A 26860-nucleotide genomic window follows, 5' to 3' on the forward strand; every position below is an offset into this window, starting at 1 on the left:
CTCCTGTCTTGGTTCAGCCCCTCATTGCAGCCATAGACCTCGGTGTATATGTGGGGATGGGAGGAAGCGGCAGGGCAGTGTTCCTAATGATTGTGCTCTCTCTGCTCCAGGTGTCTCAGATGCAGGGCCAGATGGTATGGATAGCTGTGGTCTGCTCTCTGTTTGGATTCTTTGGTTTTTCGATTTGCCCAATTTCCTTTGAGTTAGCTGTTGAATGTTCCTATCCAGTAGGAGAAGGTACCTCCACAGGTCTGGTCTTTGTAATAGGGTGAGTACTGCCCTAGTCCCCCTGCTAACCTCTCCACAGACACATCCTTCCCAAGTGTCCCAAATTTGCCTCTGTTGGTGTCCAGCCATCTGCACGTTCTGTCTTCTGCCAACCCCACATGATCCTACATATAGCCTCCCATCCACCTGCTAACCCTGTGTGACCACTACACAACTTCCTAGGTGTCTCATTCCTGTCTTCTCTCTGCCAACCCTGTTTGACCACCCTCATTGTCTTCCAATTTCCCTGGCAACTCTGTGTGACTACCCCCACAACCACCCACATGCCCCATTCCTATCTTCCTTCCTTCTGCCAAATCCTGTATAGCCAACCCTACATCCTCCCCAAATGTTGTCTTCTCACATCTTCCCAGTCCATCAGGAATTCCTGACCGCTTCCAATCCTGTGTAGCCACCCCTATACCCTTCCCAGATGTCTCACCTTGGCCCACCATCCCTCTCCTGATCCCATTCCCCCATCCCTGTCTTTCCATCTCTGTACCCACTTCAGACCTTGATGTCTCATATTTCTTCTCTGAACTTCTTTCCTCATTCCCTCCCATCCCCCATCAAAGGGACAGTGGGGCCCCAAAGCAGAGTTAGCTTAAAAGGCTGCCTGAGAGAAAGAGCAGCCATGACCAAGGGCCTTGTTGGTCCTAGAGAGTGAGGGCCTACTTATGTACCATGATGTCTGGGGAGTTGTGGGGTCTGTTTGGGTGGGATTTTAGAATTGAGAGTCAGGAGTCCAGGAAAGACAAGCACTCAGGCTCTGGCTGTATCTGTGTTGCAGACAAATCGAAGGTGTGATCATCATGGTCCTGTTACAAGCCCTGACAATACAGCGCAGCAGCCGTGGCCCCTCCATATGCCAGTTGCAGGAAGACACCATCTTGGACTGGAGGAGTGAGTAAATGGCACCTCTGTATGGGCCTAAGCCTGGGATCTCAGGCAACTACAGGCCTAGGGGTGGATTAGATTAGATAAATCACCAAACATTTATTGATTTCCACCTTTCTCTATCCTGCTTGCCCCATGCCAAGCCACACTGGATTCAACTTGACAAACTTTTATAAAGAGCCTACTATGTGTAAGGTATTCTATTAGGTATTAGGGATATAAAGATTAAGTCCCTGCCTTCAAGAATCTTACATTCTAAATGCCATTCTTTTCCATTCTACCCTATCCTATTCTATCACATCCTGCTTCAAGCCACTGCATTCTGCCTCATTTTCTTCCAGCCAATCCTGCTGTCCTTCATTGTACCCTAGCCTATACCATTCAGTCCTGGCCTAGCCTTTCCCGTTTCACCACACCCTTCTTCATGAGCCTCTATCTTTTCTCCCATCCTTTTCTTATATTTCCATTTCTAGCCCTACAATTTCATCCCATGGACACACTTGTGCTGTTGAGTAGTGGAAAGTGTAAGTCCTTATCCAGCAATAGATGTCCTCTTAGATTCAGATTCAAGATACTCAGATTCAGATTTCACATGCAATACATTTCAGTGAAGACCTGTAAGAGGCAGGGTTAGATGTGTGCTGAGTGAACTGGCAAGTTGAGGGAAGTGGGAATTCAGAGAAGGAAAGTGTCAGGGAGGGTTGGAATTGTTAGACAAGACAGCACAGAGAAGGGGCCTGGGCTGAGCCTCGAAGTTGGGATTCATGCAGACCCAGATTCATGTAGTAGAAATTCCAGATGGGGCAATAGCAGAGTAAGGAATGAACCCTAGAATGTTCAGGGGAAGTAGGGAGATAACAGGTCCTAATCCAGGGCCAGATTGAGCCTCAATCAAGGTCAGGGTTCAGTTTGGGTTTAGAGCTCAACCTAGGTCCAAGTGAGAGCTTAGTCTTGGAATAGAGTTGAAGATCATTGTTGGGCCTTTATCAGGGATCACAGTGTGGTTTTGATCAGGGAACAGTTTGGGATTGAGGTTAAGGGTGGGACTGGGTAAAGGGCTCACTGTGGGGCTAGGTCATAAGGAGAAGCTGCATTGGCCCATATGAGGATGTTGACTTCTAACCATCAGGTGACCTGGGTTGGATTGTGACTATGTGTCACATGAAGAAGGGTGGGGTAAGATGGCATAGGGTCAGTCTAGGCCTGGGCTTCTTCATGTGACCATTTCTTCCCATGCCAGATGCGATAATCCAGGGTAGGTTTACATGGCCTGACTTATCTTTCTTGTCTTGGGTTTCAGACTCCATGATGTTGCTGGCTGGGCTATTCTGTATCTACAGCTGCATCTTCATTATTTTCTTCCATACACCATATAAGCGGCTTCAGGCAGAAGCCAACATTACCTACAGGCCCCACAGTGCGGGAAAGGATGTGGAAGATGGGGCTTTGGCTCAGTGACCCAGATATACTACAGTCTTCACTTCCGACCACTCCCCGACACTTGTATCAGATTTCTAGTTTTAAAATTTCTCAAAAACAACTTTGATGAAATTTTTGGCAGAAAACATTTTCTGAAAACTGGTTTTTTTTGATCCTTCTTTCTTCCTTACCCCACTGTATTCTCTGACAAGGCAGATGCTGAGCTGGATTGGCACTGCCAAGGCTGTGACTCTTGGTTTGGTGCAACCTAAGCAACTTTTGGGATACGGTATCTGTACAGAAGGCAGTGGAGAGATCCTCTATGCCAGGCACTTAGGGAAAGATCTCAAATCAGCAATGAGGGTTAGGAGGATGGACTTTGTTTTACTGTTCAGAGAAAGACTTCATACTAGGCACTGGGGAGAGTTCAGTCCATACCCCTAGAAGAGACTTTACAACAGGAAGCAGGAGAGAATCCATATTGAGAACTGAAAAGACACATCACATATGATATCGGGGGAAGGATTTCTTCTTACAGGAGACAGAGAGGAGAGAAGGAAGAGAGAGTCCATTACATATACGAAGGAGAGTCTTCACCCCAGGTACTGAAGAAAAATTCATTCCAGGAACTAGAAAATTCTAAATACTTGGGAAAAGCTCCATGGCAGAGTTTGTAAAGGAATGAACTGTAGATGGGATGAGCCCATGGTTGGGAATTTGGGACAAAGCTTCAAAGCTACTGTGCCCACTGTGGTGAGAGCACCCTGTTTCAAGGTCTCAGCATGGAAATGCTCTTCATGAGATTCATCCCAGCCTGGAGAATATAGCAAGCCTATCCCAAGTGAGGATACTAGCCACAGTCTAGGCCAAGGTCCTGTCCTGGAAGGTCCTGTGACCAGCTAGCAACCAGGAAGCTGAAGGATTTTTGACCAGGCCTTGTTTGGTGACTGGGAGCCCTCAGGTTTTAGGTAAATCCCAGTATGTGAAGGCATGTTCTTCATCCTGTGCACAGGACAACAGGGGGAGAAGGGAGCAAGGATTTATTATATGCCTACTAAATGCCAGCCACTGGGCTAAGTATTTTCCAAATATTTTCTCATTTGATCCTTACAGAAACCCTGCAAGGTAGGTGCTGTTATCATCCTAATTTTACACTTGAAGAAACTGAGGCAGACAGATGTTAAGTGACTTGCCAGGGTCATACAACTAGCTTTGAACTTGAGTCTTCCTGATCCCGAGTCTAGACCTCTATACTGTGCCATCCAGCTGCCTCAACAGGACTGGAGCACACATGTGTGTTCCATCCCTTCTTATGTGATGGTGTGGAAAGAGTGGGACAGCTAGGTGGCGCCATAGTGCACAGAGTGCTGGGTCTGGAGTCAGGAAGACCCATCTTCATGAGTTCAAATCTGGCCTTAGACCTGTGTGACCCTGGGCAAGTCACTTCACCCTGCTTTCCTCAGTTTCCTCATCTGTAAAATGAGCTGGAGAAGGAAATGGCAAACCGCTCCAGTATCTCTGCCAAGAAAACCCCAAATGGGGTCACAAAGAGTCAGACACAACTGAAATGACTGAACAATGGAAAGAATCCTAGGTTTAGAGTCAGAGAACCTGGGTTCAAATCCTGGCTCTGTCATTTTTTTCTATGTTAGCCTAATAACTTCTCTGGGTCTCAGTTTCCTCATCTGTTACATTAGAGGAGAGGATCTCTAATGTGCCTTCCAGCTCTAAAAATCTATAAAACCACAGTCCTCTGCTCCAGATTAGGAGGGTTTTTCTAGGCTTCTATGTTGCCATACCCAGGAGAGAATTCCTGTGGGAGTCAATGACCCTAAGGACGAGGCTCATGTTGAGAGCTGCTGACCCCCCGCCCCCCCCCCCCCCCCCCCCCCCCCGGGCCAAGGCTGTTGGGTAAGTTCAGGAGCAGCCCTCTCCCCTACTCGCCAGGCTTGGGGCACTCAGGGCAGGCCAGGAGATGGGACACATTTCAGAACTAGGACTCTCCTAGCTCAGAACTGATGGGGCTTATTCTGGGGCCAGACATGGGCAGTCAGGTCAGGAGTGTGTTTGCTGAATAACCTTTATTGAATGGACAGCGTTTCCCCCCAGTCCTGGTTCTTCTTATTCTTCCTTCTCCTCCCCATGGGTGATGACGTAGCTCAAAGTTTTATAGTCCAGGTTTCCAGCTGCATCAATGGAAGCAAACTGGAACAACTGATCGATCTGTGGGAGGGTTGGAAACAAAATCATGTCAGGACATTCTTACGAATAGGGTCACATCGCTTCCTGTGATGGCATGGGAAGGGTAGCAGAAGGTAGATGAGATAGCAGCACATTAGGATCGAGTCAGACCTGAGGCTCGCATGTTAGGGACAGTAGTATTTTATGGTGGTGTGCTGGGGATGATGGAGGAGAGGGACCGGGTGAGGCAGACAGCACCACCTCCATTCCATCGGCCTCCTGGGATGGAGGAGACCAAAGGGAAGCATTTTCCAAAGTGGTTTCACTCACTACATTTGTAGGCTCCCTAGGACTGATGGGGAGAAGAGAGAATGCTGGTGGTTGATAATTACCAGCCTGAGTATGTAGATACAGGCTTTGTTCACTGTTTTGTTGGTCTAGATTAGGGGTGGAGAACCAGCGACCTCAAGGCCATCGAGGCTGGTTCCTCACTCCTGGTTCAGACCTATGATTTCATCAGTATAGAGAACTGCTAGTGTAGAAGTTCACTCCACTGATGCAGCTCTGAATTTTCTGGTCTTAGAGATTTGCCTGGGGTGCTGAGAGGCTCAGTGATTTGGCTGGGATCCCCCAGCTAGGAGATGCCAGAGGCAAGGCTTGAACCCAACTCTTCCTGACGTCAGCATCCATTAGGCCGGATTGTCTCTGTTTACCCACGAGGGACTAGGAAAAGGCAAGCAATTGCTGTTCTCTGAACTAGTAAACAGGCTGCGAATAGAAGCAGGTTCAGGAAGGGTTTAGACAAGCCTTGGAATGGCAACACCACAACAGATTAATAAGGGAGAAGATAGAGCTTTTGGGAGAAGGGTTCTTGTCTTATAAGGACAGTAGAATTAGAGGCAGAGTCATGCCCCTGACCTGGGGGAGTGGAGATACAGGCGTGGGGCAGGCTGGGCTAAACCTTCCTTAGCAAAATGTTAGTTTCTTCAAGTCCTCAGAGGCTCTTTTTAAACTCCATCTTTACCTCAGTTGTGTGCAAAGAAATAGGATCTTCTTACATCCTTAAAAATTCTGCTCTCTCAAGTTTATATGGTCCTGGGTACTATGGTTTACTCAGCAAACATTTCTCACACAGAGAGATGAAAGGTTGGGCTCAGGCCCACACTCTGGACTGTCTAAAGCATCACTCTCTGAAACCAGCAAGTCTGCACATGATTTCCGTGCCCTAGTTTGATCTTTTTTCCCCTTTCCAGACATTCAATGAATGGCAGCAAATAAAGTTCTAGATTCTAGATTCCACACCCCACCCACACCAGTTACTCATTCTAGTTATTTTTAATAAAGAGATGCTGTTTTTGTATTTTTGTGGCCTTAATTATTATAAGTGTGAATGGTTTTCCAAGAAAGCTGATGGGGTTGCATGTGTTTGTATAAAATATTAAGTTAATATTAAATATAAAACATTAAAATGTTAAGTGTGTTTTGTCTAAGTTTGATGGAAATCGAAGAAGAGGATGGGGAAACACAAAGAACTCGGTGGAGTGGTGGGCAGAATAAGCTTGAGTTCAAGGGGAAAAGTTGAAGAAAAAGGCAAAGTTCCAAAGTGGCAAAGCAAAGGGACCAATCTCCAAGCCCTAAACCTATTTGCTGGGAGCTGGCAAAGGCCATAGCAGAGGAGAATCAGCCATTGAAATTTTAGGGCGAAACACAGAATTTGAGTGTTGGAAGTAATTTCAGAGGCCATCCAGTCCAAATCTTATGTGAATCCCAGCCACAATCCTGATGAATGGCCACAGCCTCTGCTTAAACATGGGGAACTCTCTATCTGCTAAGGTCACTTGTTCCACTTTGGGACAGCTCATAATTGTTAGGAAGTCCCTCTTTATAACAAGTCAAAAATCTACCTCTGCAATTTCCATCCATTTCTCCTAGTTCTGTTCTCTAGGGCCAAATAGAAGTCTTAGTCACTCTTCCACGAATCCTCTACTAAAGTCCTCCTTTGATGCCTCGTTGTTTTGCAGAGGTCACCCCAGTATTGCAGAGGCAATGCAAGCTCTTTGGGAGGCTCTAAGGCCAAGCTAGAAAGAGTCTGAGTAGAGACCTAGAGATAGACTGTGTTTGATACCCAAGGAGCTTAGCTAAGTTTGTAAGGGTGCATCGCCCAAGGGTGCCTACTTGGTCATCAACTTTTCTGACCATGGTAACTCATGAAACAGATAAAAACAGAAAATAGCAGTTAGTCCTGTGCAGCTTCCTGTTTCTGTTTCAGTATATTGGTGGGAAAGGAAGCATCGGATGGTAAAAGTAACATTTTTGGACTTGTCTATGAATAGTTTAACTTTGTATTTTAATATGAAGTCTTTAATGATGAATGAATATGCAATTGGAAGAACTGAACCATATCTATTATGACAGTCTTGCTATAAAAGAAACTAAAAGACAATGACAAGTTGTAGCTAAATGAAAGTTGGCTCTCAGAAACTCCTAGGAAAAGCACATAAGAGTTAGTCTAGTTCTACTATGTACCCTTAGCCACAAAAAAACAATTTCACAGGACACTTGGTCATCTTGCTTCACATTATCTATGATGATCATAATTAAATGGACCACAAAAAGATAACTGGAATTTATGTGCAAAAATCCACTGTAGAGGATAAAGTAGAGAAATGCTATGAAGAACTCGGTAAAATTCTTCAAGTCAACATATTCCTTGACTTCAGTACAAAAATAGGCATGGGGACTCTGCTAGGTGGTGCAGTGAGTAGAGCACTGGCCCTGGAGTCAGGAGGACCTGAGTTCAAATCTGGCCTCAGACACTTGACACACTAGCTGTGTGACCTTGGACAAGTCACCTAACCCCAATTGCCCTGCCTTCCCCCCTCCAAAAAAAAAAACAGGTATGGGAGAAAAATGGTGAAGAGTTGGAAGATAATGAAAAATATTTTTTAAAAATGATTCAAAGTCAAAAAATGAATACACCAAAGGCTTGTCGATTATTCAGAAGCCTCATTTCATCATTAATACTTTCTTTAAGATAAGAATCAGAAGGTGTTGAACTGGTTCAACCTTAGACAACATCACCCATAGTGCAATTTACTGTAGAGATTTCTTATCATGGTGTTATACATTTTTAGAACAAGCTATCTATTGTATTTAGATCATTGATTAGATCAAGAGAAAAGACCAATTTTTTTAAAAGGGTAAAGATGAGAAAAAGATACTTAGTATAATGAAAACAGACCTAACCTGACCTATTTAGACAAGCTGTTTACTCTAAAAAATGGGAAGTGGGAAAACAAACCAACAAATACATTGACTCTGAATACTGACCTTTCTTAGACAAGCTTAACTAATGTAAAAGTAAAATGAAGCAGAAAGTGTCTAGAAAACCCTAGTCTTCTTGCCAAGTGGAGATACAGGGCCTAGGGCCTAGCATAAGCTTCAAATACATAATTTTCAAAACACTGGAGAGGGGGATTATTAAAGATTGTGAGCAGAATTGCCATACAAACAATGAAAAGCAGTTGAGAAGGAAAAAGACCCTGCAGAAAATTTGGTATGAGAGCCAGCCAAGCCACATCATCATGAGAACATCCGTAAATGAAATGGGTAGGAGGACAACAAATCTGCCAGTGTTTCTGTAGCTGTCTAGTCTCCCCTTGTTCGGGGAGACTAAACCCCCTTGTTAGAGCAGTTAGTCAAAAGGCAGTTATTAAGTGTTTACCGTGTGTCTGGTACTAAGGACTTGGATTGCTTAGAACACCGCCTCCCTCCCCAATGCCTGTCAGAACTCTGAAGGAAGAGAGACACAAACTCAGTTATGGCAAGATTCAGGTCAATAGGAATAGATGGAATCTAATTTTTACAGCTCTCGCTGCTCACTCCGTAATGGTAGGTGATGCATGGAAGGAACTAGCAACAAATGTACAGCTCTAAGTGAGACTTATAGGCATGTATACGTGATCATGTCGACGCTGGAAAAGGAGACTCAAAAGCAAATGCTACTACCACCGTGACTCAGCAGCCCCTTCTCTTACTGCCAAAACATAGAGACATACAGGTCCTGATCCTCCCACCCTGAAGTAGGGAGCTCATACTTAGGTTGGGTCCGGGCTACCATTTTTTGCCACCTGCCAGCTGTCTGCCTGCTTGCTGTCCCCTCTAAATACACAACAGGGAACTGCAATCAATTGCTCTCCTGTCTGGCTGTCCCTGTAGCCAATGAGAGAACTGGAGGGGATCTTCCTATGTAAACAGTGGTACCAATGGTGCTTTTCCTCTACCAGTCTCATACGCTACTCCTTCAGGACTTGTGTATTTAGGAAGAGGTAGCCACTCGTCCTTAAGAAAATTAATTCTAAAATATCAGCTGGGCCTGACAAATAATCCTAAAGAAATTCAACTGAATTTTAAAGGTACTCGGGGATTGGTCTTCAAGGTATTCTAGAGAGGGAGAAGATTCTAAAAGAATGGAAAAATCAGACAATATTACTTAAAAAGGAAAAGTGACTAAAAAAGCAGTAGCAACTTTAAACCCATATTCCTATGTTCTCATCTCTAAGAAATCTTTGAGAAGAGTCTATGTATGTACTAAGGCTATTCTTGAAAACAACAGACAGAATTGTGTTTCAGATGATTTTCTATGAAGAACCCATTTGTACAATCACAAAACTGATTAAGAAGTATATGTAATAAAAGATCCTGCTGTGTGAATTGCTGGTTTTCTTTTTTAAAAAATATTTTACTTAGTAAAGCAAAATGCAACTTCATATTCCTCAAAGCTGGCACCTCCCTTGTGTATGTTAAAATTGCACAAAACTCTGACATGAAACTTAGAGCCCTTTGCTCCCAGCATGGTTTCTGGCACATAGTAGGCACTTAATAATCACTTGTTAGTTAGTTAGTTGTTAATAATCACTTAATAATCTCCCTCCTCTCCTCTTCCCCCTCCCCTTCCCTCCTCTCCGTGTCACTACAGATGGATAATGAATTGGGCCCAGAATTGAATAGGAGAGTACATATGAATTGCATTTGGGAAACTGCTTGCTACCAGAAGGCCCCATTTTATGACACCAGCATTTTCCTGGTAATGTCTGTGAATTATGGAACACCAGGATCTCAGAAGAATCAAAAGGACAAGTAATCCTGCAGGTAGGCATGTCAGCTAAAGCGTACCACCAACAATCTGTACACAAAAAGTGGTGTAAAAGACCTTCCCAAGGACATATGACCTCCCATAGGGTGGTTATACAGCAGATGAATGGGGGTCGGGGGAGGGGGAAGGAGGAAAACAACAAAGACACAACCTGTGTGCTACACTGACATCCTAAAGATATTAAAAGAGCCCATAGTCACCAGTGGCTTAGTGAGGGGGCAGCAGGCGGGTTCCTTACGAAGGATTTGTGGGAGGGCATCGACAATAAGAATCACACAGGCTAAAATGCGTAATATTATGTGCCAGGTACTGTGCTAAGGCGCTTTACAATTATCATCTCATTTGGTCCTCAAAATAACCCTGGGAAGTAGATGCCATTCTGATCCCTGTTTTACTGATGAGGAAACTGAGGACAAGGGGTTAAATGACTTGCCCAGGGTCACACGGCTAGTTAAGTGTCCGAGGCTGGGTCTTCCTGGCTCCAGGCCCTCTATCCATCTACACTGCATATGTTCAAAGTGTGTGTCCTGAAGGAAGCAAATAAGCACATCATACTACGTGCCAGACACTCTGCTAAACGCTTTACAAATATAGACTTATTTTCATATTATTAATATTAATAATCATTAACATTAATTAATAAACATTTAATTCTTACAATTCAGGAAGGAAGATGCTGTTACTATCTCCATGTTATAGCTGAGGAAACTGGGGCAAGCACAAGTTAAGTGACTTGCCCAAGATCACACATCTACTAAATGTCTGAGACTGGATTTGAACTCAGGTCTTCCTGACACTAGACCCAGCTCTCCACTATCCACTAGAAGTCCTCAGTGAAGGACCAGCTGATTGGGTTACCTATTCACCTGAATTCCTAAAACTAATTTTTAAGAAACTTTAAAGATGAATTATACATCAACTTTTTAACTTATGTATTAATATTTGGAAAATCATATAATTCATGTATTATGGAATTTTAATAATCTGAACAACAGGGATTCTTCATCCACTTGCTTTTATCTCTGAGGATAGTTAGACTGAACTTTTTGAAGTCTTTTCAGAAACTCATTTATGAATCTCTGACTCATGCAGAGATTTGATTATATTGGTACAAGATCATCGGTAAATGAGACTCAGCAGAGAATCTCACCATCTCGAGGGAATCCCTCTTCCCTTTGGATTCTGTCTTGGACATCTTCCATGACAATTGCAAACCTCTTTAGTGAACCCCTGAACCTCTTTTATACCTGATTTGTTACAAATAATCAGAAAATAATTAAGCAAAATTTTGTTCCTTCTCCCAAGAACTTTAGTATGACCTTCACATAGGCAAAGAAAATACCTGCTTGCAGGAGAGCCTTTACAATTCCATTTTATTCTTCCCAAATCAATTTTTTTTATAGTCAGGAAACAATAAGCACAATGGGACCTTATCTTTTTAACTCCTTAAAGCAAATCTTGGGACTGTCAAAATGCAGTCTACGGTAGAATATCATTTAAAAAAGGCTTTCTTTTTCCTTCTCATATTTTCATCAAATATATCTCTGATATATTTCATAAAGACTTTTTTTAGAGATGAGAAAGTAGGGATATAGATCAATAGACATTGATTTCTCTTGATTGACATTTTCTGTAGTAATACTATCCATGATTTCCCCCTAGTTTTTCAGTATTTTTTGCCATCATTGGTTATCATGAGACTTGTTCTCTTGTGCCCTCAAAATGGTGTGGCCTCCAGCATGGACCTCATCCATATGTACCTGTTTGTTCTAGTTGCTCTTCCTGTCTTTATATGATTTATTAACATTTCAAATTCCTCCTGCAGAATAATGCCAATGGAAATATTCTGAATCCAGATACAGCGGCTCTACTGTGATTTGTGGGGAAAAATCATTATAGAAATATTGGCAGATCTTTTCCATTTTTTTGTTTGTTTGTTGTCCTACTTCTAGCTTCATTTATAAATTTCTTGGGATGATCTGGCTTAAAAGGTTCTTCCTGCGAACTTTCTCTAGAGCTGTTTTTCCTTCCATGGCTTCTTGCTGTTTTGTGAGGAGGTATGACTAAGGCTCTTCCACCTTCCTTCTTTATAAGGTTTTAGAAGTGAGTTTATATTCAAAATCCATGTTGTTCCTTCCATGACTCTCTAATTGGCAAGGAGACCTACTGCTTTTTTTGGTCTATTCTGCCACAATGATGGCAGAAGTAGAAGGGCTACACAAACCTGAAGGACCAACTTGTATTTTTCTTTGTTTCATGGGTTGTATTAGTAAAAGAATTCATCCCCCAGCCTGCTAGAGATGAGCCTCTCTATACTTAGCTAGGCTGGTCCTTTGGAAAACAACATCTGTTGCTACGATTGTACTTGAAACCTTCCCAGCATGGTAGATCCTGTGTGAGCTTGAACTGTGCCTATGAGAACCCATGGTTGCTTCCACATCACTGCAAGTATTTCTGGTGGGAATTCTGTGAAGGAACTTGTCACTGTCCTTCCTAAATTGTGGTATACAGAATTGAACACAATAATCCAAATGTGGTCTAGCCAGGGCAGAGGACAGTGGGAGTATCACTTCTTTCAATCTGATTATTATGCCCCTATTACTATGGCCTCGTTGAATTAAATCTTTTAACTATCATGTCACTTCGTGAACTCATCTCGAGTCCGTTAAAGTTCCAAGACTATTTTCCACTCATGACTTCTATCCTCCATCCTACAATACCCAAGAGTAAATATCCACCATACGACCGTGACAGTCATACAAATGAACTTGCTATTGATAGGAGCTTCTTAAACTTTTTGTGTCATGGACTCCTTTGGCAGTCTGGTGAACCCTATGGACCCCTTCTCAGAATCGTATTTTTAAATTCATAAAATATATAGGATTATAAAGAAAGCTAATTATGTCAAAATAAAATTGTAATTTTTTTCTCATACAAGTTCATGGAATCCCTGAAGTTCATGGACCCCAGGTTAAAAAACCCTGCTACAGGTGCTCTCAAGAGGAACTGGTTGTTGGTGTCATATGGGAGAAACTTGGTTTACACAAGAAAATCAGCTGCTCCCATGTTCCTCCCATTCCCCATACTTAGCCTTGGATGACTAGCTCTGTAGACACACACATACCAGTCTTGGCCTCCCTCTAGTGGAAGGAGGGATTAGCCATGCCTTGAAGGCATCAGTGACAGCCCCAAGATCTCATCATAGAGAACACTGTGTACTTCCTTTGGACTCCTGGACAGTTAGACAGCTTCTGAGTGCCCAGGACAGACAACCCAACTGCAGCTCAGGACATAGTAAACTATTACAGTAACAAGCCCAACAGGAAGGTTCATGGAGCATTATGGTGACCCAGAAGCCTCTGTAGTGGCGTAATCACACACAGAACCCTCAAACCCTGTAGCAAAAAACACACTAAATGAAGCAGGTTCTTGAGTCATCCATGGGACTTTAGTCTACCTGGGAAAGATGCACTTAAAGAGTTAGAGTTGGGTAACTGATCCTTGCTGGGACCCTTCCCTTCTTCTCTCTTATGTTAGGTCAACATACCACCCCAGGAGCTTCTGCCTTGGAAGAGACTAAAGACAGGAGAACCCCCCAGTAAAGAACTATCTGCTTCAAATATGCCTTGGCACCTCAGGATTTCAGCTTCTTCTAGACAAAACATAACCCTACTTTCTAACGCAAGGGTGACACACACAGTCTCTAGGCATGTTCACTGAGGGAAAGAGTATAGAAAGAAGAGCGATAGAAAAAAAGCAAACCTCTTCTGCAGTCATCTTGTCAGCCTGGGACATCAGCAAACGCTTTATGCTGATAAAAGTAGAAGGGAAAAGCATCCTGGTTAGTTCAACTTTTTTTAGATAAACATCAGTATCCCAATGACGAATCAGATTCAACCCCAGAACTTTGGCCTCCAAGGGATGAATTTTTCAGCAGCTTATATGAGTTACAGAAATGGAACCACTAAGAAATCAAGTCTCTATCAGAACTGTGTATTAAAGAATGTTTTCCAGCAGGTAAGCAGATTACTTGTGTCATCCTTATACACACACACACACACTACATGCATTCATACACATTCAGAATCCACAGAATCCATTTGAAGTGAGACTCTACCTCCCTTCAACCTTCTGGTCTGACTCTGGCTCTGAGCAGGGTCACCCCTCACTCCTGACAACCTGGCCCTTGAAGTCCCATATCCCTCCCTTACTTCCTCTGTCCTTCATTCCTGACTTTTTCCCCACTTTCTGTGACCAGGAACCTTTCCCAGTCCCTTAATCCATCCTGCCATATTCCTGATCCCTCCAACCCTGTGCATCCCCACATCCTAGACACAAATTAAAGAGATTTACTAATCCTTGTGGATTTTCCCTTTGGCATCTGGGTCCAGCATCTTGAAGGCATTCAGTATTGTCTCCTCTGTATCTGTCCCTGCAGGAACAACCAGAAAGATGAAATTAGCTAGGACCTTGTGAGAGATTCTGACTGAGCCTTGCTTCACTCCAGAGTATCCAGGCCTGGACCAAGAACTGCCAGAGTTCAAAGAGATCCCAGATGCTATCTACTCCAACCCCTTCATTTTATGTGTTGGGTTTTTTTTTTGGAGGGGTGAAGGCAGGGCAATTGGGCTTAAGTGACTTGCCCAAGGTCACACAGCTAGTAAGTGTGTCAAGCATCTGAGGCTGGATTTGAACTCAGGTCCTCCTGAATCCAGGGCCGGTGCTCTAGTCACTGCGTCACCTAGCTGCTCCCAACTCCTTCATTTTAAAGAAGAAGAAACTAAATGGAAGCGACTTGCTGAAGGGCACACAGAAGAATGGCAGTAGATCTGGGACTAGAGGACCCTGGTTTCCTGACCCCTGGGGTCCACTTTCTTAGAGTGGAAAGAGTGCTGGGTTTGGAATCAGGCGACCTGGTTTCAAATTCTAGCTCTTCAGCTCACTCCTGGGAAAGTCACGATCTCTCCGGGCCTCAGTTCCCTCCTCTATAAAATGGGAGAGCTATGTTTGTACTTGCTGCCTCAGAGAGTGGTCGTGAAGCGAGTGCCCAGCAAACCTTGAAGAAATATTCTTGTTTCTACTGTATCTCATTACTGTGTTGTGGCACAACCAGGAGGAGCAGAGAGCTTGATGGGGACCAAGGAGCAGCCTGTGCTCGTGCTGGCCTGTGAACCAGAGGCATGGAGAAAATGTCGGGGCAAGGGGGGAGGAAAGGGAGAGAAAGCAGGGACAGGAGTAGGGGCTGGAGCAACGAGGGAGGAAAAGACCCTGGAAAAGCTCATGGTCAGTGGAGAAGAGGAGGTCACAACCAGCCAGCCGGGTTCTGACGCTAATTGTTGTGGCAGCTTAGGAGGGAGACATCAGAGTGGGCTGGGTCATCAGGTACGGGCTTCCTGGAGGAAGGGACATGAGCTTTTGAAGGCAAAGGTAAAGCAAGGACTGGGCACGTGGTCCACATTCCATCTGGGCAATGAGACACGAACAAGTCTATCCCAGGAAAAGAAGAAGTTCTGGAGCTCCCTTGGCTTCTGGTGGGGACGGCAGGAGGAGATGCCTAGCAGGAGGCCAATGCCTGGGGCCCGCAGGCCGTTTGACCTCTACCTCAGCGGAGCCTGGTGAACTCACCATTCAGCTTCTCTCCAAACAGGTTCAGGAACATGGTGAAGTTGATGGGGCCTGTGGCCTCCTTCAGCATAGCATCCAGCTCATCGTCTTTGACGTTAATCTTGCCTGTATCAGGGAGGCAGGAAGGAGGTTGGGGGTGAGGCAGGATTGAGATAGGGGGACAAAGTGACAAATTGTGGGAAGTGGGGCAAAGGGATGGGGAGCATAGAGAAAAGGAGGAAGAGAGGGAGGGGAAGAGGAAGGGACAGAGAGGGGGACAAAGTGAGGGGGAAAGGAGTGAGGGAGAAGGGAAGAACGAGGAAGGGAGAGAGAAGGAGGGGAAGAGGAAGGAAGAGAGAGGCATGGGGGAGAAGAGGGAGAGAGAAAAAGAGGATTAGGGAGGAAGGGAGAGAAATAGGCAGGAGGAGACAGAGAGGGAGAAGGGGGAAGAGGGACAGTGAAATGGGGGTGGTTTGGGGTTGGAGTGGAGAGTTCAGGACAAAAGGAATAAGAGACAGAAACCAGGAAAACGAAAAAGATGGTGGCAGGGAGAGGGAGAGGGCAGAGCCAGGGATAAAGAGAGTGACAGACATAGATAAGCAAAGAAAGAGGGACGAAGGCAAAGACATAGAGACATATAAATTTCATTCCTGCCCATGAATTATAAGGGGGAAAATGTCACTAGCGTCAGAACCCTCTGAGGCTGTGTCTAATCCCCTCCTCCCATCCTCCTAAACAGCCAAACCTCACCTCCCACACCTCCAGCCTATTTAATCATAATGATAACAATAATTAGTAAGGACAGCATGATGTAGTAGATAGTATGCTGGGCATGGAGCCAGGTAGGCCTGGGTTCAAATCCCACTTCTGACACTGACCCTGAGCAATCATTTATCATCTAAGTTCGTAAATTTAGATGTGACTTAGGCACCATGCAGTCTAAGCCCCTCGTTTTAGCTGAGAGATATTAAGACTTGCCCAGGGTCACGCATCTGGCTATTAAGTGTCAGGGATAGGCTTGGAGGCCAGGTTAGCTAACTCTTAAGTCCAGTGCTCTATCCGTGACACCGCCTGCCTTTCTGATTTAACTTCCTCCTAGGTCTGCCGTCCCAAGTCATCCATGCTGACATTACAGGCGCCGCCGTTATCTGAGTAAATGATGGCTCCGTCAGTATGTTATCTTGGGCAGAAGGGCAATGCGCAGAGCCCAGAAGTGAATACTCGGAACAGAAGAGGATGGAGTGCTTTTGGGAGATGGTGACGAGCGCCTCCTTGACACAAAAGCCTGTCTTAAATACCACTATTCTCCCAGTGCTGAATCCCAGCGGTTGTGAATCACCAAAGCCACGCTGAGGAACGACTCCAAACCGTGGGAGCCCCAAAGGACGATGAAGAACTCCACGGTGGGGTGGGGTGGGGTGGGTTGCAGCACATTATCACTGATGGCTTGTATAGGAGAAATGATGTAAAGAAATGTCATCATTTATGTCCAGAAATGGAAGTGGACTGGTCACCCAGGGAGAGGAAAGGCTAGCAGATGGACAGCCTAGGTGCTCTAATGGTATTCAGTGTCAAAAGATGTGAAAGAAGGCCTTGAGGCTGGATCCGCTGGCAGATTTATGAGAGGGCAGGGCAAGAATTACACAGAATGAGGAGACATGAATGGATTGAGCTCTAGGCCAGCTGAACGCTCATATCAATGAGATAATGGACCCATTGATGTATGAAGGTACATTAAGAAGGAGGATCATCATAAATATAACAGCTCACCCTTGTTTGGTGCTTTGAACCTTTCCAAGAGCAGAATCCTATCAATGGATCCTCCCATCAGTCATGTGACAGAATCGAGGCAGGGAAAATTACCTCAAGTCTCTCCCCACTCCTGTCTGCCCCGTTCAGCTGCCTTCAGTGTTGTTGATGCTTGGTTGGTTTTTTTTTCCACACCCAGGTGAGAAATGTGGCGGCCCTCTGTAGGCTTGATCCCAACACCCGTGAGCAGGGAAGCTTGGACCTGCTCCATTTTTTAATTATCACCTCCTTAGGCAGACCAGTGGCCTGCCTGAAGCTCCCTCCCTGTTTCTTTAATGCCTCCTTGGGCTCTGTTTCAATGACTGTGCTCTGTCCTCTTCAGCCCTTCTCCTTCTTACACTGTAGAGTCTAGAATTAGACATGATCAAAGGAAGCCTCCATGCCATTCTCCTCTTCATACTGTCTGCCCCCAGCAGCATTCTCTTGGGACACTGCCAGCTCCTTACCCATTGGGAATCTCATTCTTCCAGCTTGTGCCAAAGCCCTGACTTTCTCCCTTGGACTACATACTCTGCCCAGGACCCTGGTGAGCTCTACCTGCAGGCTTTGGCTAAACTCAGCCAGAATTTATCCCCTGCCTCCCCCTTCTAATTCTCACCTGTCCCCACAGCCCTCAGCATCCATACCTAAAAGTAAATGTTAGTCCCAAAACATGTAAGTTTATACTATAATGTTGGGATTCCATCATTTTATTTTAACACAGAAAGAAGAGAAAGGCAAGGGGTGTATGGCAGTGAAACAAAGCCCTGGCCTTGATTCAGAAGACCAATTGCAACTCTTAGCTACTCCATCTCTAAATCTCGGTCCGGCCTCACTGGAGTGTTAAGATGATAGATGGAAAAGGGCTTTGTAACTGTAGCATGCTGGGCACATGAGAGATTAATATTATTAATTTTACGTACCATAATAATAAAATATTCTTGAAATTCATTCATATAATTTTTTAAAAAGCAGCTTATGAATTTCCCTTCTGAGAATACATACCTAGGGAGGCATAGGTGTCTTTCAAGTCCTCCTTGTCGATAAATCCATCCCTATTCTGATCCATGAGTGTGAATGCCTGAAAACAAACCAGGCAAATCAGAGATGAGGTGGGTGGAAAGGGAAGGGGAGAGTAAGTCCCTTGTTGGGTCTCAGGAAGACATCTACTGTTTGAAGTCCCTTTGCTGACTCAGTCCTCATGCTTATGCTCAGAGAGAGGAGGTTGTGTTTTTCTTTTTAATTAAGAATACGGTATAGCCCCAGGTATTACCCCAGCCCCTTCCCTAAACTATAGGCTTGTATCACTTTAAATCAATTCCAAATAGGAAAATCAGGATTGACACAGATGGTGACTTAAGGGAAATCTGCTTTTCCACTTTATAGAAGGATTCCTAGATTTACAGGTTTTATGCCTTGGCTTTCTCTGAAAGGAAAAGTTCTTAGGAGCACTTGGGGCTGGTCAGGGGAGGGGAAGAAAGAGAGGGTAGAGGTGAAATGGGAAGGAGACTTACTTCTTTAAATTCCTGAATCTGTGTCTGTTCAAAGTTGGAAAAGACATTGGATGAGGCCCTCTGTGCACGAAGAGCACCACCTTCCTTCTTCTTGGTCTTCCTGCTGGCCTAAAATGAGAGCAAATAGTTCAGAGGTGGCCAAGGGGTCCTTGAAGGGCATTAAGGATTCCTCCCTGCAGGGGCTAGAAGGCTCAGGGAACAGCATCATCATTAACTCTCCCTTCCTTCCCCCAGTCCAAGAAGACAAGGTACTCCAAGGCTCACTAACTCAAACCAATTATTCTTTCTGTACCCTGAATCCCTCTAGCCTCTTTTAAGACCTTACTCTGAGGGTCATCTCCTTCTCATACACCTTTAATGTCTTCCTGATCACTGGTTACTTTCCATCTGGCTGCATTCTTCCCAATCACGAAAGAGTCTTTCTTGTTCCCACACTGGGATCCATAAATAGATTGCAGGGGGTCAGTGAACCTATTTTAAAATATCTTTATAACTGTACTACAATATAATTAGTTTCCTTAATCAAGCTATGTATTTTTATGACTTTTAAAAATACTATTCTGAGATGGGGTCCATGTGTAGCCCAAGGGGTCCACAACACAAAAAAGGTGAAGAACCCCTGACACAGGGCTAAAATTCACTAATTTTCTCCCTTTATTGCTAAACTTATTTTAAAAGTTAGCTACAGACAATGTCTCCATTACTTGACCCCCAGCTTTCTTCTCAGCCCCTTGTAATTGAGTTTCCACTCCACTCCCCCAGTGACACTGCCTTCTTTAAGTCACCGATGACCTAATTATCAAACTGAAGGGCCTTTTTTAGTGTCCTCCTCTTTGTCTTCAGGTTCCCTGCAGCACACTGGGGACTGCAGTCTCTTCCTGGATTCCCTTTCCTTTTTCAGCTCAGTCCCCACACTCTCTTTAGTCTCCTGACCTCATCCTCCTCTGGTGGCTCCTCACCTCCTTTCTGACCCCTTAAAGTTGATGTTCCTTGAGGTTATATCCTGGACCATCTTCTCTATTTACACTCTTTCGCTTGGCGACCTCATTCATTCCTACAGTTTTAATTCTCCTCCTCCCCATCCCATCAGATAATTGCCAAATCTTTATCCTCGATCCTGAGTTCCAGTCCTGTAAATCTGAACACACAGAGGATATCTCTAACGAGAGGTTCCACCAGCACTGAGTTAATTATCTTGGCCCCAAACATTCTTCTCCTTTTGACTTCACTGTTTCAGTCTGCAGTGCCTTCATTCATTGTCATGTCTATAAGCGTGGGACATCTTTGACTGTACCCTCTCCTTCACTTCTCCTATTTAATCCACTACCAAACCCTTCTAATCCTGCCACTGATGATCTTGCCCCTATGTCCTTCCCTCTATTTCTCCTGCCACCCCCTTCTTATAGACCCTCATTAACATCTATCTGGACCAGTGTAATAGACTCTTAATGGTTCTTTCTGTCCTTTCTCTCTCCTCTTCCAGACTCCAGCCACAATAATCTTTCTTATTCATAAAGCTGGTCATGTCACTGTTCAGATATCTTCCGAGGTTTCCTATTACCTAAGTAAAGGCCAGACTCCTCTGCCTTGGATGCTCCCACAATCTGACGGCACCTTTTTTAGCCTTGTCTAATACTACTCGCCTTCATGAATTCTATACCTCGGTGAAACTGGGCAACCCCCTCTCCCCCCGGAAAAACCCAAAAACCAAAACACCCCGTATCCTATATTCTCCTTACTGCCTTACTTTGCTTGGAATGTTTGATGTGACTAGAATGGCCTAACTACTGAGTTTCTACCCCAGCCCCTCTTAAGGACCATCTCTAAGGTCACATCCTCCATGGTGCCTTCTCTGATTAGGGGGACAGCAGTGACTAAACTCAGAGCTGGCTGGTGTATTAGCCCTCTCAAGCTTTCCTTCTCCAGAAGAGTTAACTGGGATAAGCAGAGAGCGCAGTTATACTCCACAATTGGTGGTAACCAGGGGCCTCTTACAGGATGCACCAGTGTCATCCTGGGGCCCTGGGACCCTGTGACACTTACCATTTATCTGGGTCAAGACTCTCCTTGTGGTAGCACTCTTGCTCTTACTCTCTTGTCCCCCTGCAGGCCTCCTCTATTGTGGTGGGAAGGGGGCACCATGGGTCTTAAGTTCCTGGTAGGCAGTCCCTCGGGACAGCTCAGGCTTCATCTTCGGCTCCACTCCCTACATGGGCAGGCTTGCAGATACCCATGGACCCCAGGGACTGAACAACTGTTGTGTGTGTTTAGTGGGGGTGGTAGGAGAGTGTGATCCAAGCAGGAAAACCTGTTAAGGGTACATATCTGAGCATGAGGAGTTGTGGGGAGGCACTCTGAGAAGGAAGATGGTGGGGAGGGTCTAAGGGCTGAGAAATCTAGGGGGAAGGGTGCATCTTAACAGAGAGAAGGCTTTGGGGGAAGAAGGTGATCCTGAGCAGGGAGATGATGAGGTCAAGGCAGAGAAACCTGGAAGTATGTGTTTCTGAGCAAAGAGACCTAGCCCTACAGAGAACTCTGAACGCGGTATGTTAGGTCAGAGAGAAGAAGAAGAAATATCAGAGCAAGAAGACCCGAGCTTTGGGAAGGGGTTTTAAGCAGAGAGGGGTAGCATTTCAGGGTGGGGAAATCTAGGAATAAGGTTGTCTGAGCAGGGAGATACGGGCCTATAAGGGGCTATAAACGAAGTGTCCTGTTTAGGGCGGGAGAGACTCAGAAGATGTCTCTTAGAATTGAGATCTGTGTTAACTCTCTCATCCCTTCCTCCCATTCCCCCAAACGTGGAAGAACAACAAAAAATGCAAATCATGGAGAGCCTAAGAGTTTGGGGCCAAAAGACTGAGAGCGGGGGTTCTTGGCTTTTTTAAAGACATGAACCTTTTTGGCAGTCTGCTATAGCCCATGGCCCCTTTTCAGAATAATGCTTTTAAATTAATTCAATACATAGGGTTACAAAGGAAACCAGTTCTATTGAAATAGTTATCGAAACTTTTAAAAAAATCCTATTAAGAAATTCTGGTTAGAGTTAGAAGGAAGAGGCAGAACAGAATGTTTTCTTCCATCTGGCCATTTCACTGTCTTGTGTCTCCTCCCTCTCCCCATCCCCTGTGGAATCAGGTCACAGAGTGATCTCTGGGATCTCACCGATTTGGGGACATTCAGTTTGTAAGAATTTCATGTAAGACTTTGGTCTCTGTGCTTTCCCCTTCTTTCTGTCCACTACCTTCTTCCCTCGTAATGATGAAGAAAAGCCAAAAGACCTCGCTTCCCTTCCCCAGCAACTGTGACTCACTGGAGGCACAACTGTCTCCTTCAAGTTGCTCTGGAGGGTCAGGGATGACAGTTCTGGGGGAGATGTCTCTGACAGGTTCAGGGAGAATCTGAGGAGCAAGCTCTAAAGATAGCACCCGGGATGAGAGGCTGGGTCCAGAGGGATGATCAGGATACAGGCAGGAAGGCTGCTGACTGAGCAGCAGGGAGGAAGGGGACCAATAGACAGCTTCCAAAGACTTACCACAGGCTTGGGAGAGAGGAAAATATAGAGTTAAGTGACGATATCCCACCCCACCACCCTCTCCTCCTGCCAGACTCTCTTTTATCTTTAGTAAAAGTGTCTTGGGAATATCATAGTCATGTTTGGCCATCTTGGGAATATTGGAGCAGGTGAAACAGGCAGGAGAAAGGGATATGTCTACACCTACCATACCCCAGAGTCCTGTGGGGTCTGGAGTCTGGCTTCTCTTACATCTGAAGCCTGTCCCTTTCCCAGATGCTTATTCTAATACAGGAGTTGCTGACCTGACTGCTTTATTTAAAGTATGGCTGGGGAGTGGCAGTAAATCTGCATGAAAAACACCTCTTTTAATTTCACAATGTGGATTTTGTCATACTATATGTCAGTAGTCCAACTCCAGAACTTGAAAAGGCAAGAGAGGAATGAACAGAGGTCCCTGAGTAGGCAGGAAGAGATAAGATCATGGGCCTGAGGAGTAGTAGTCAGACATAGTAAAAAGGAAGGAAAAGCCAGGCAAGGTGGTTGATATCTGTCACCCCCGATGCTGGGAAGGCTGAGTTTGGTGGACTGATTGAGTTTTAAAGTTCTAAGCTATGGTGATCCTCTGAGAGTACAGGGTTAGCAGGCTGCTTAATGAGAGTCAAACTAGCCTAAGTAAGAAAAATAGAACATGTAAAACCTTCCGTGCCAATCAGTTGTGGGTCTGGGCCACAAGTGATCAGACTTCTAGCCCTGGTGAGTTAGGGCAACTTAATCTCAAAAAGGGGAGGGGAGGGCACTACCACCTCCTTTGAGTCTGAAGTGAAGGAGGAAAGGACGGGTGAAGACAGATTTTGAAGTATGGAAAAGATAAGGAAGAACTCACATGGGATGTTTCTCAGTTAAGCAGAAGGTGAGTTTATCTTCTAAGGTAGAATCAGGATACTGAGGTTATAAAAGGAAGATTGAAACAGCCCCTCTGAGAGTTAAAAGACACAAACAGGCTATCCTCAAAGGAAGAAATGCATGTTATTGACTGCCAACTTGGCGGGGGCGGGGGGAGGGAGGATTTTCCAAATCACTATTAATTAGAGAAATGCAAATTAAAAAATGTTGAGGTTCTACCTCACACCTATCAGATGAGAAAAACAGGAAAATGACAACCGTTGGAGGGGTTGTGGGAAAACAGGGGCATTGATGCACAGCAGAGTCATGAATCGGTCCAGTCATTCCAGAAAGCGACTTGCAACTACACCCTCAAAGTCACCGAACTGCAAACCTTTCAATACAACCACTAATAACAGGTAGTACTTATATATCACTTTAAGGTTTACAAAGTGCTTTATAAATATTATTTCATCCTCATGACAGCCCCAGGAGATAGGTGTTACTATGGCCCGCCTCTTACAGGTGAGGAAACTAGAGCTCAGGGAGATTAAGTGATTTGCCCAGAGTCACACAGGTGGTCAGCATCTGAGGCTGGATTTGAATTCAGGTCCTCTTGATTCCAGGTCCAATGCTCCATCCATTACGCCACCTCGCTGCCTTTCACTACTAGGCCTATACCCCAAAGAGATCAAAATAAAAGGACATATCTGTACAAAAATATTTATAGCAGTTCTCGTTGTTATACCAAAGACCTAGAAGCTACATAGGTGCCCCTCAATCTGGAAATGATTGAGCAAATTATGGTATATGAATGTAATGAAATACTCTTATGCCATACGAAGTGATGAAAGGGACGGTTTCAGATAAGCCTGAAAAGACTTGTATGAACAGATGCAGGGCGAAGTGGAGCAGAACAAGAACAAGGTAGACAATAGTAACAATTTTGTGAGGACAAACACCTTTGAAAGACTGATTAATGAATGCATTGACCAACCACTCTTCCAGAGGACCCATAAGGAAGCTTGCTACCCACCTTCTGCTGGAGAGGGGATGGACTCAACACGTATCATGAGAAATACTTTTAGACATGGCGAAGGCAGGAATTTGTTTTGCTTGACCACGCACATTTGTTGCAGGGGTTTTATTTTTATTTTTTTTTGAGAGGGAGGTAGGATGTTAATTGAAAAAAATTTAAAAAAACCTCTGGGGAGTCTGATAAGGAATAAATGATAGTAAACATTTATTAAGTGCAAATAATTATGTGCATGGTGTCATATTAGGTTACCAGAGATGCAAAGATAAATGAAACAGATTCTGATCTCAAGGAGCTTATGTTCTGCTGGGGGTGGTGCTTATATAGATTGTATACAAAGATAAGTAAATAATCACAAAATCTAAACTGGAAGAGGGTTTTAGAAGGAATCCACCTCATCTAACCCTCTACAATATCCCTAAGTCACATTCCAACTCCTCCTTGAAGACCCCCAATAATGGAGAATTTACTATTTACTCAAGGTAACCTATTTATTTTTTGTGGATAGCTCTATTGTGTAGTTTTTCTGTGTACAATAGCTGAAATTTGTCTCTCTCCACGTTTTGCCCATTTTCATTGTTTCTGTCCTCTGCAATCAAGCAGATCAAACCCAATTCCTCTTCCACATGACAATCTTTCAGATAATGGAAGACAATTAACAGATCTTTTCTCTAAGTCTTCTTTTTTCCTGGATAATCACCCCAGTTCTTTCAATTGTTCCTCATAAGACCCTCTTGGTCACCCACCCCTGGATACTCTACAGCTTGTCAATGACCTTTCTAAAATGTGATGCCTGGAACTAAAAATAATATTATAAGTGTGGTCTGACTGGGAGAATAGTGAGACAATTGCTTCTCTTATTCTATATGATCTCTTAATTTAATCTAGGATAACATTAGTTTATTGATTGCTATATCACACTGTTGACTCAGACTGAGCTTAGAGTCCACTAAAATATTCATCTCTTTGAAGTAGATTGTCTAGCCACACCTCCCTCATCCTACAACTGTAACGTTGACGAAATGACTTCATGTTAATTTTTATTAAATTTGACCTTCCCAAAGGATCGTATATTTATCATCCAACACGTTAGCTGCCTTGTTCAGCTTTGTGTTACCTGAAAAAGTGAGAAAAAAATACCATTATTCTTTTATCCAAGTCACTGATAAAAACATCCAAAAAACAAGGCCAAGCACAGATCCCCTGGGCATTACACTGGACACTTCCTTCTAAGCTGATAAGGAACCATTAATAATTAACTCTTTGGGTTCAGTCATTTCACTATGTCCAGACCCAGCCTTTCTGTTGTTTAGGCAATTAGTCCTGTCCAACTCTTTATGACCCCATTTAGGGGTTTCTTGGCAAACATATTGGAGTGGTTTGCCATTTCCTTCTCAAGCCCAATTTACAGATAAAGAAATTGAGGCAAACAGAGTTAAGTGACTTGCCCGGGATCCCACAGCTAGTAAGTATCTGAGGCTGGATTTGGCCATCATTCTACCCACTGTGCCACCTAGCTGCCCCTTTACTATTATCCTAGCAAATACTCACCAGATTTTTTTGATTGCATACACCCATCAGTAAAAGGTTTTTAAGCCCACCCCCGATACATATATATTTATTTATAAATTATTTTCACATACCAATAATTACTTTGTATTATCAGACATAAAAAAAATTAGATGTTTTTGAAAGATGAGGTAGTGACATGGGCAGATACACGCTCTAGGAAAAATCACTTGGGCAGCTGGGTGAAGGATGGATTGGAGAGGGGAAGTTCTCAAGACAGGGGGCCAATTAGGAGGCTATTAGTAAAATTCAGACAAGAAGTGATGAGGGCTTTGACCAGGGTGGTGCCTGAATGAGTGGAGAGAGGGGGATAGTTGTTAGTAATGGTGTAGAAGTGGGGCAGGCTCAGGAGGGGAAGTTGAGGGCTCGCACAGAGGAGGTTGGGGGCGGGGTTGAGAGAGTTTGGGGAAGAAAGGTAGGTGCAACTGTGGAAACCAAGTATCACAACCAACTCTTGGCAGGTAGGGTGGGTTGCCACCCGACCCGTACCTTTTGGTGTCAGGTCTTCCCAGCCCCACTTCCATTTTGGATACCACTAATCTAGTTCACATCTATCTACCTTTACCAAAAACAAAAACAAAAAACCAAGAGACTTTGTCAAATGCTTTGCTAGACTCTATGACGTCCAACAGCCCCTTCAGAAAAGGAGCTGACGCCCATGCTGGCCCCACGTGATGACTGCTTCCCTTTCGAGATGCTCGCAGACCATCTCTTTAATCTAGAAGGTGCTGGGTAGTACACGCCAGCGATCCCAGTTCAACCGTGGGACAAGGAGAGAGGGCATGCCTCGTCAGAGGAGCAGACTGGGTGACGTCTGGGACACAAAGGTCACATACACGATTTTCACTCGGGGTTCCTAGGACCGCCCCGAAGGAGCTCCGCCCTAGCGCCAGGCTCGAAGCCGTCCCGAACACAACGGAGAGGCGCATGCGTGTGGGCAAGCTCGTACCAGTGGCGCGCACGCCCGCTCCGGCCCCGCCCCCCCTTCCCAGGCGCGCGCGCTTGCTGCGTCCTCGTTCTCGTTTATTCAACCA

General features: G+C 44.6%; 2 protein-coding genes across 3 annotated transcripts in view; one reads left to right on the forward strand and one right to left on the reverse strand.

Moving 5' to 3' along the window:
• SLC49A3 (solute carrier family 49 member 3) overlaps window positions 1–3698 on the forward strand; it is a 55557-nt gene extending 51859 nt beyond the window's left edge. For both annotated transcript variants that reach the window (XM_036763796.1, XM_036763797.1), the window contains 3 exons: window positions 111–268; window positions 1058–1170; window positions 2465–3698. In XM_036763796.1, the coding sequence (XP_036619691.1) occupies window positions 111–268; window positions 1058–1170; window positions 2465–2622 (429 nt within the window). In that variant the 3' untranslated portion in view covers window positions 2623–3698. The remainder of the gene's footprint in view (window positions 1–110; window positions 269–1057; window positions 1171–2464) is intronic.
• A 1006-nt stretch (window positions 3699–4704) lies between these two features.
• Window positions 4705–26755, reverse strand: MYL5 (myosin light chain 5). The gene is made up of 8 exons (XM_036765092.1): window positions 26663–26755; window positions 22136–22237; window positions 18826–18933; window positions 18317–18392; window positions 15545–15649; window positions 14273–14351; window positions 13682–13730; window positions 4705–4806 (listed from the first exon to the last, which is right to left on the reverse strand). Exons 1-8 carry the CDS (start codon window positions 26753–26755, stop codon window positions 4705–4707), a joined length of 714 nt encoding a protein of 237 aa, XP_036620987.1.
• Between the last annotated feature and the right edge of the window lie 105 nt (window positions 26756–26860).

The sequence above is a fragment of the Trichosurus vulpecula genome, chromosome 6 (assembly GCF_011100635.1).
Source record: "Trichosurus vulpecula isolate mTriVul1 chromosome 6, mTriVul1.pri, whole genome shotgun sequence".
NCBI lineage: Eukaryota > Metazoa > Chordata > Mammalia > Diprotodontia > Phalangeridae > Trichosurus > Trichosurus vulpecula.

Coding starts and splice junctions, on each gene's coding strand:
- MYL5 (XM_036765092.1), bottom strand. CDS start 26,755: ATGCGCCTCTCCGTTGTGTTCGGGACGGCTTCGAGCCTGGCGCTAGGG. Junction 18,934..22,135: donor AGGAGACAGTTGTGCCTCCA/GTGAGTCACAGT, acceptor CTCTCATTTTAG/GCCAGCAGGAAGACCAAGAA. Junction 14,352..15,544: donor GTTTGGAGAGAAGCTGAATG/GTGAGTTCACCA, acceptor TTGTTCCTGCAG/GGACAGATACAGAGGAGACA.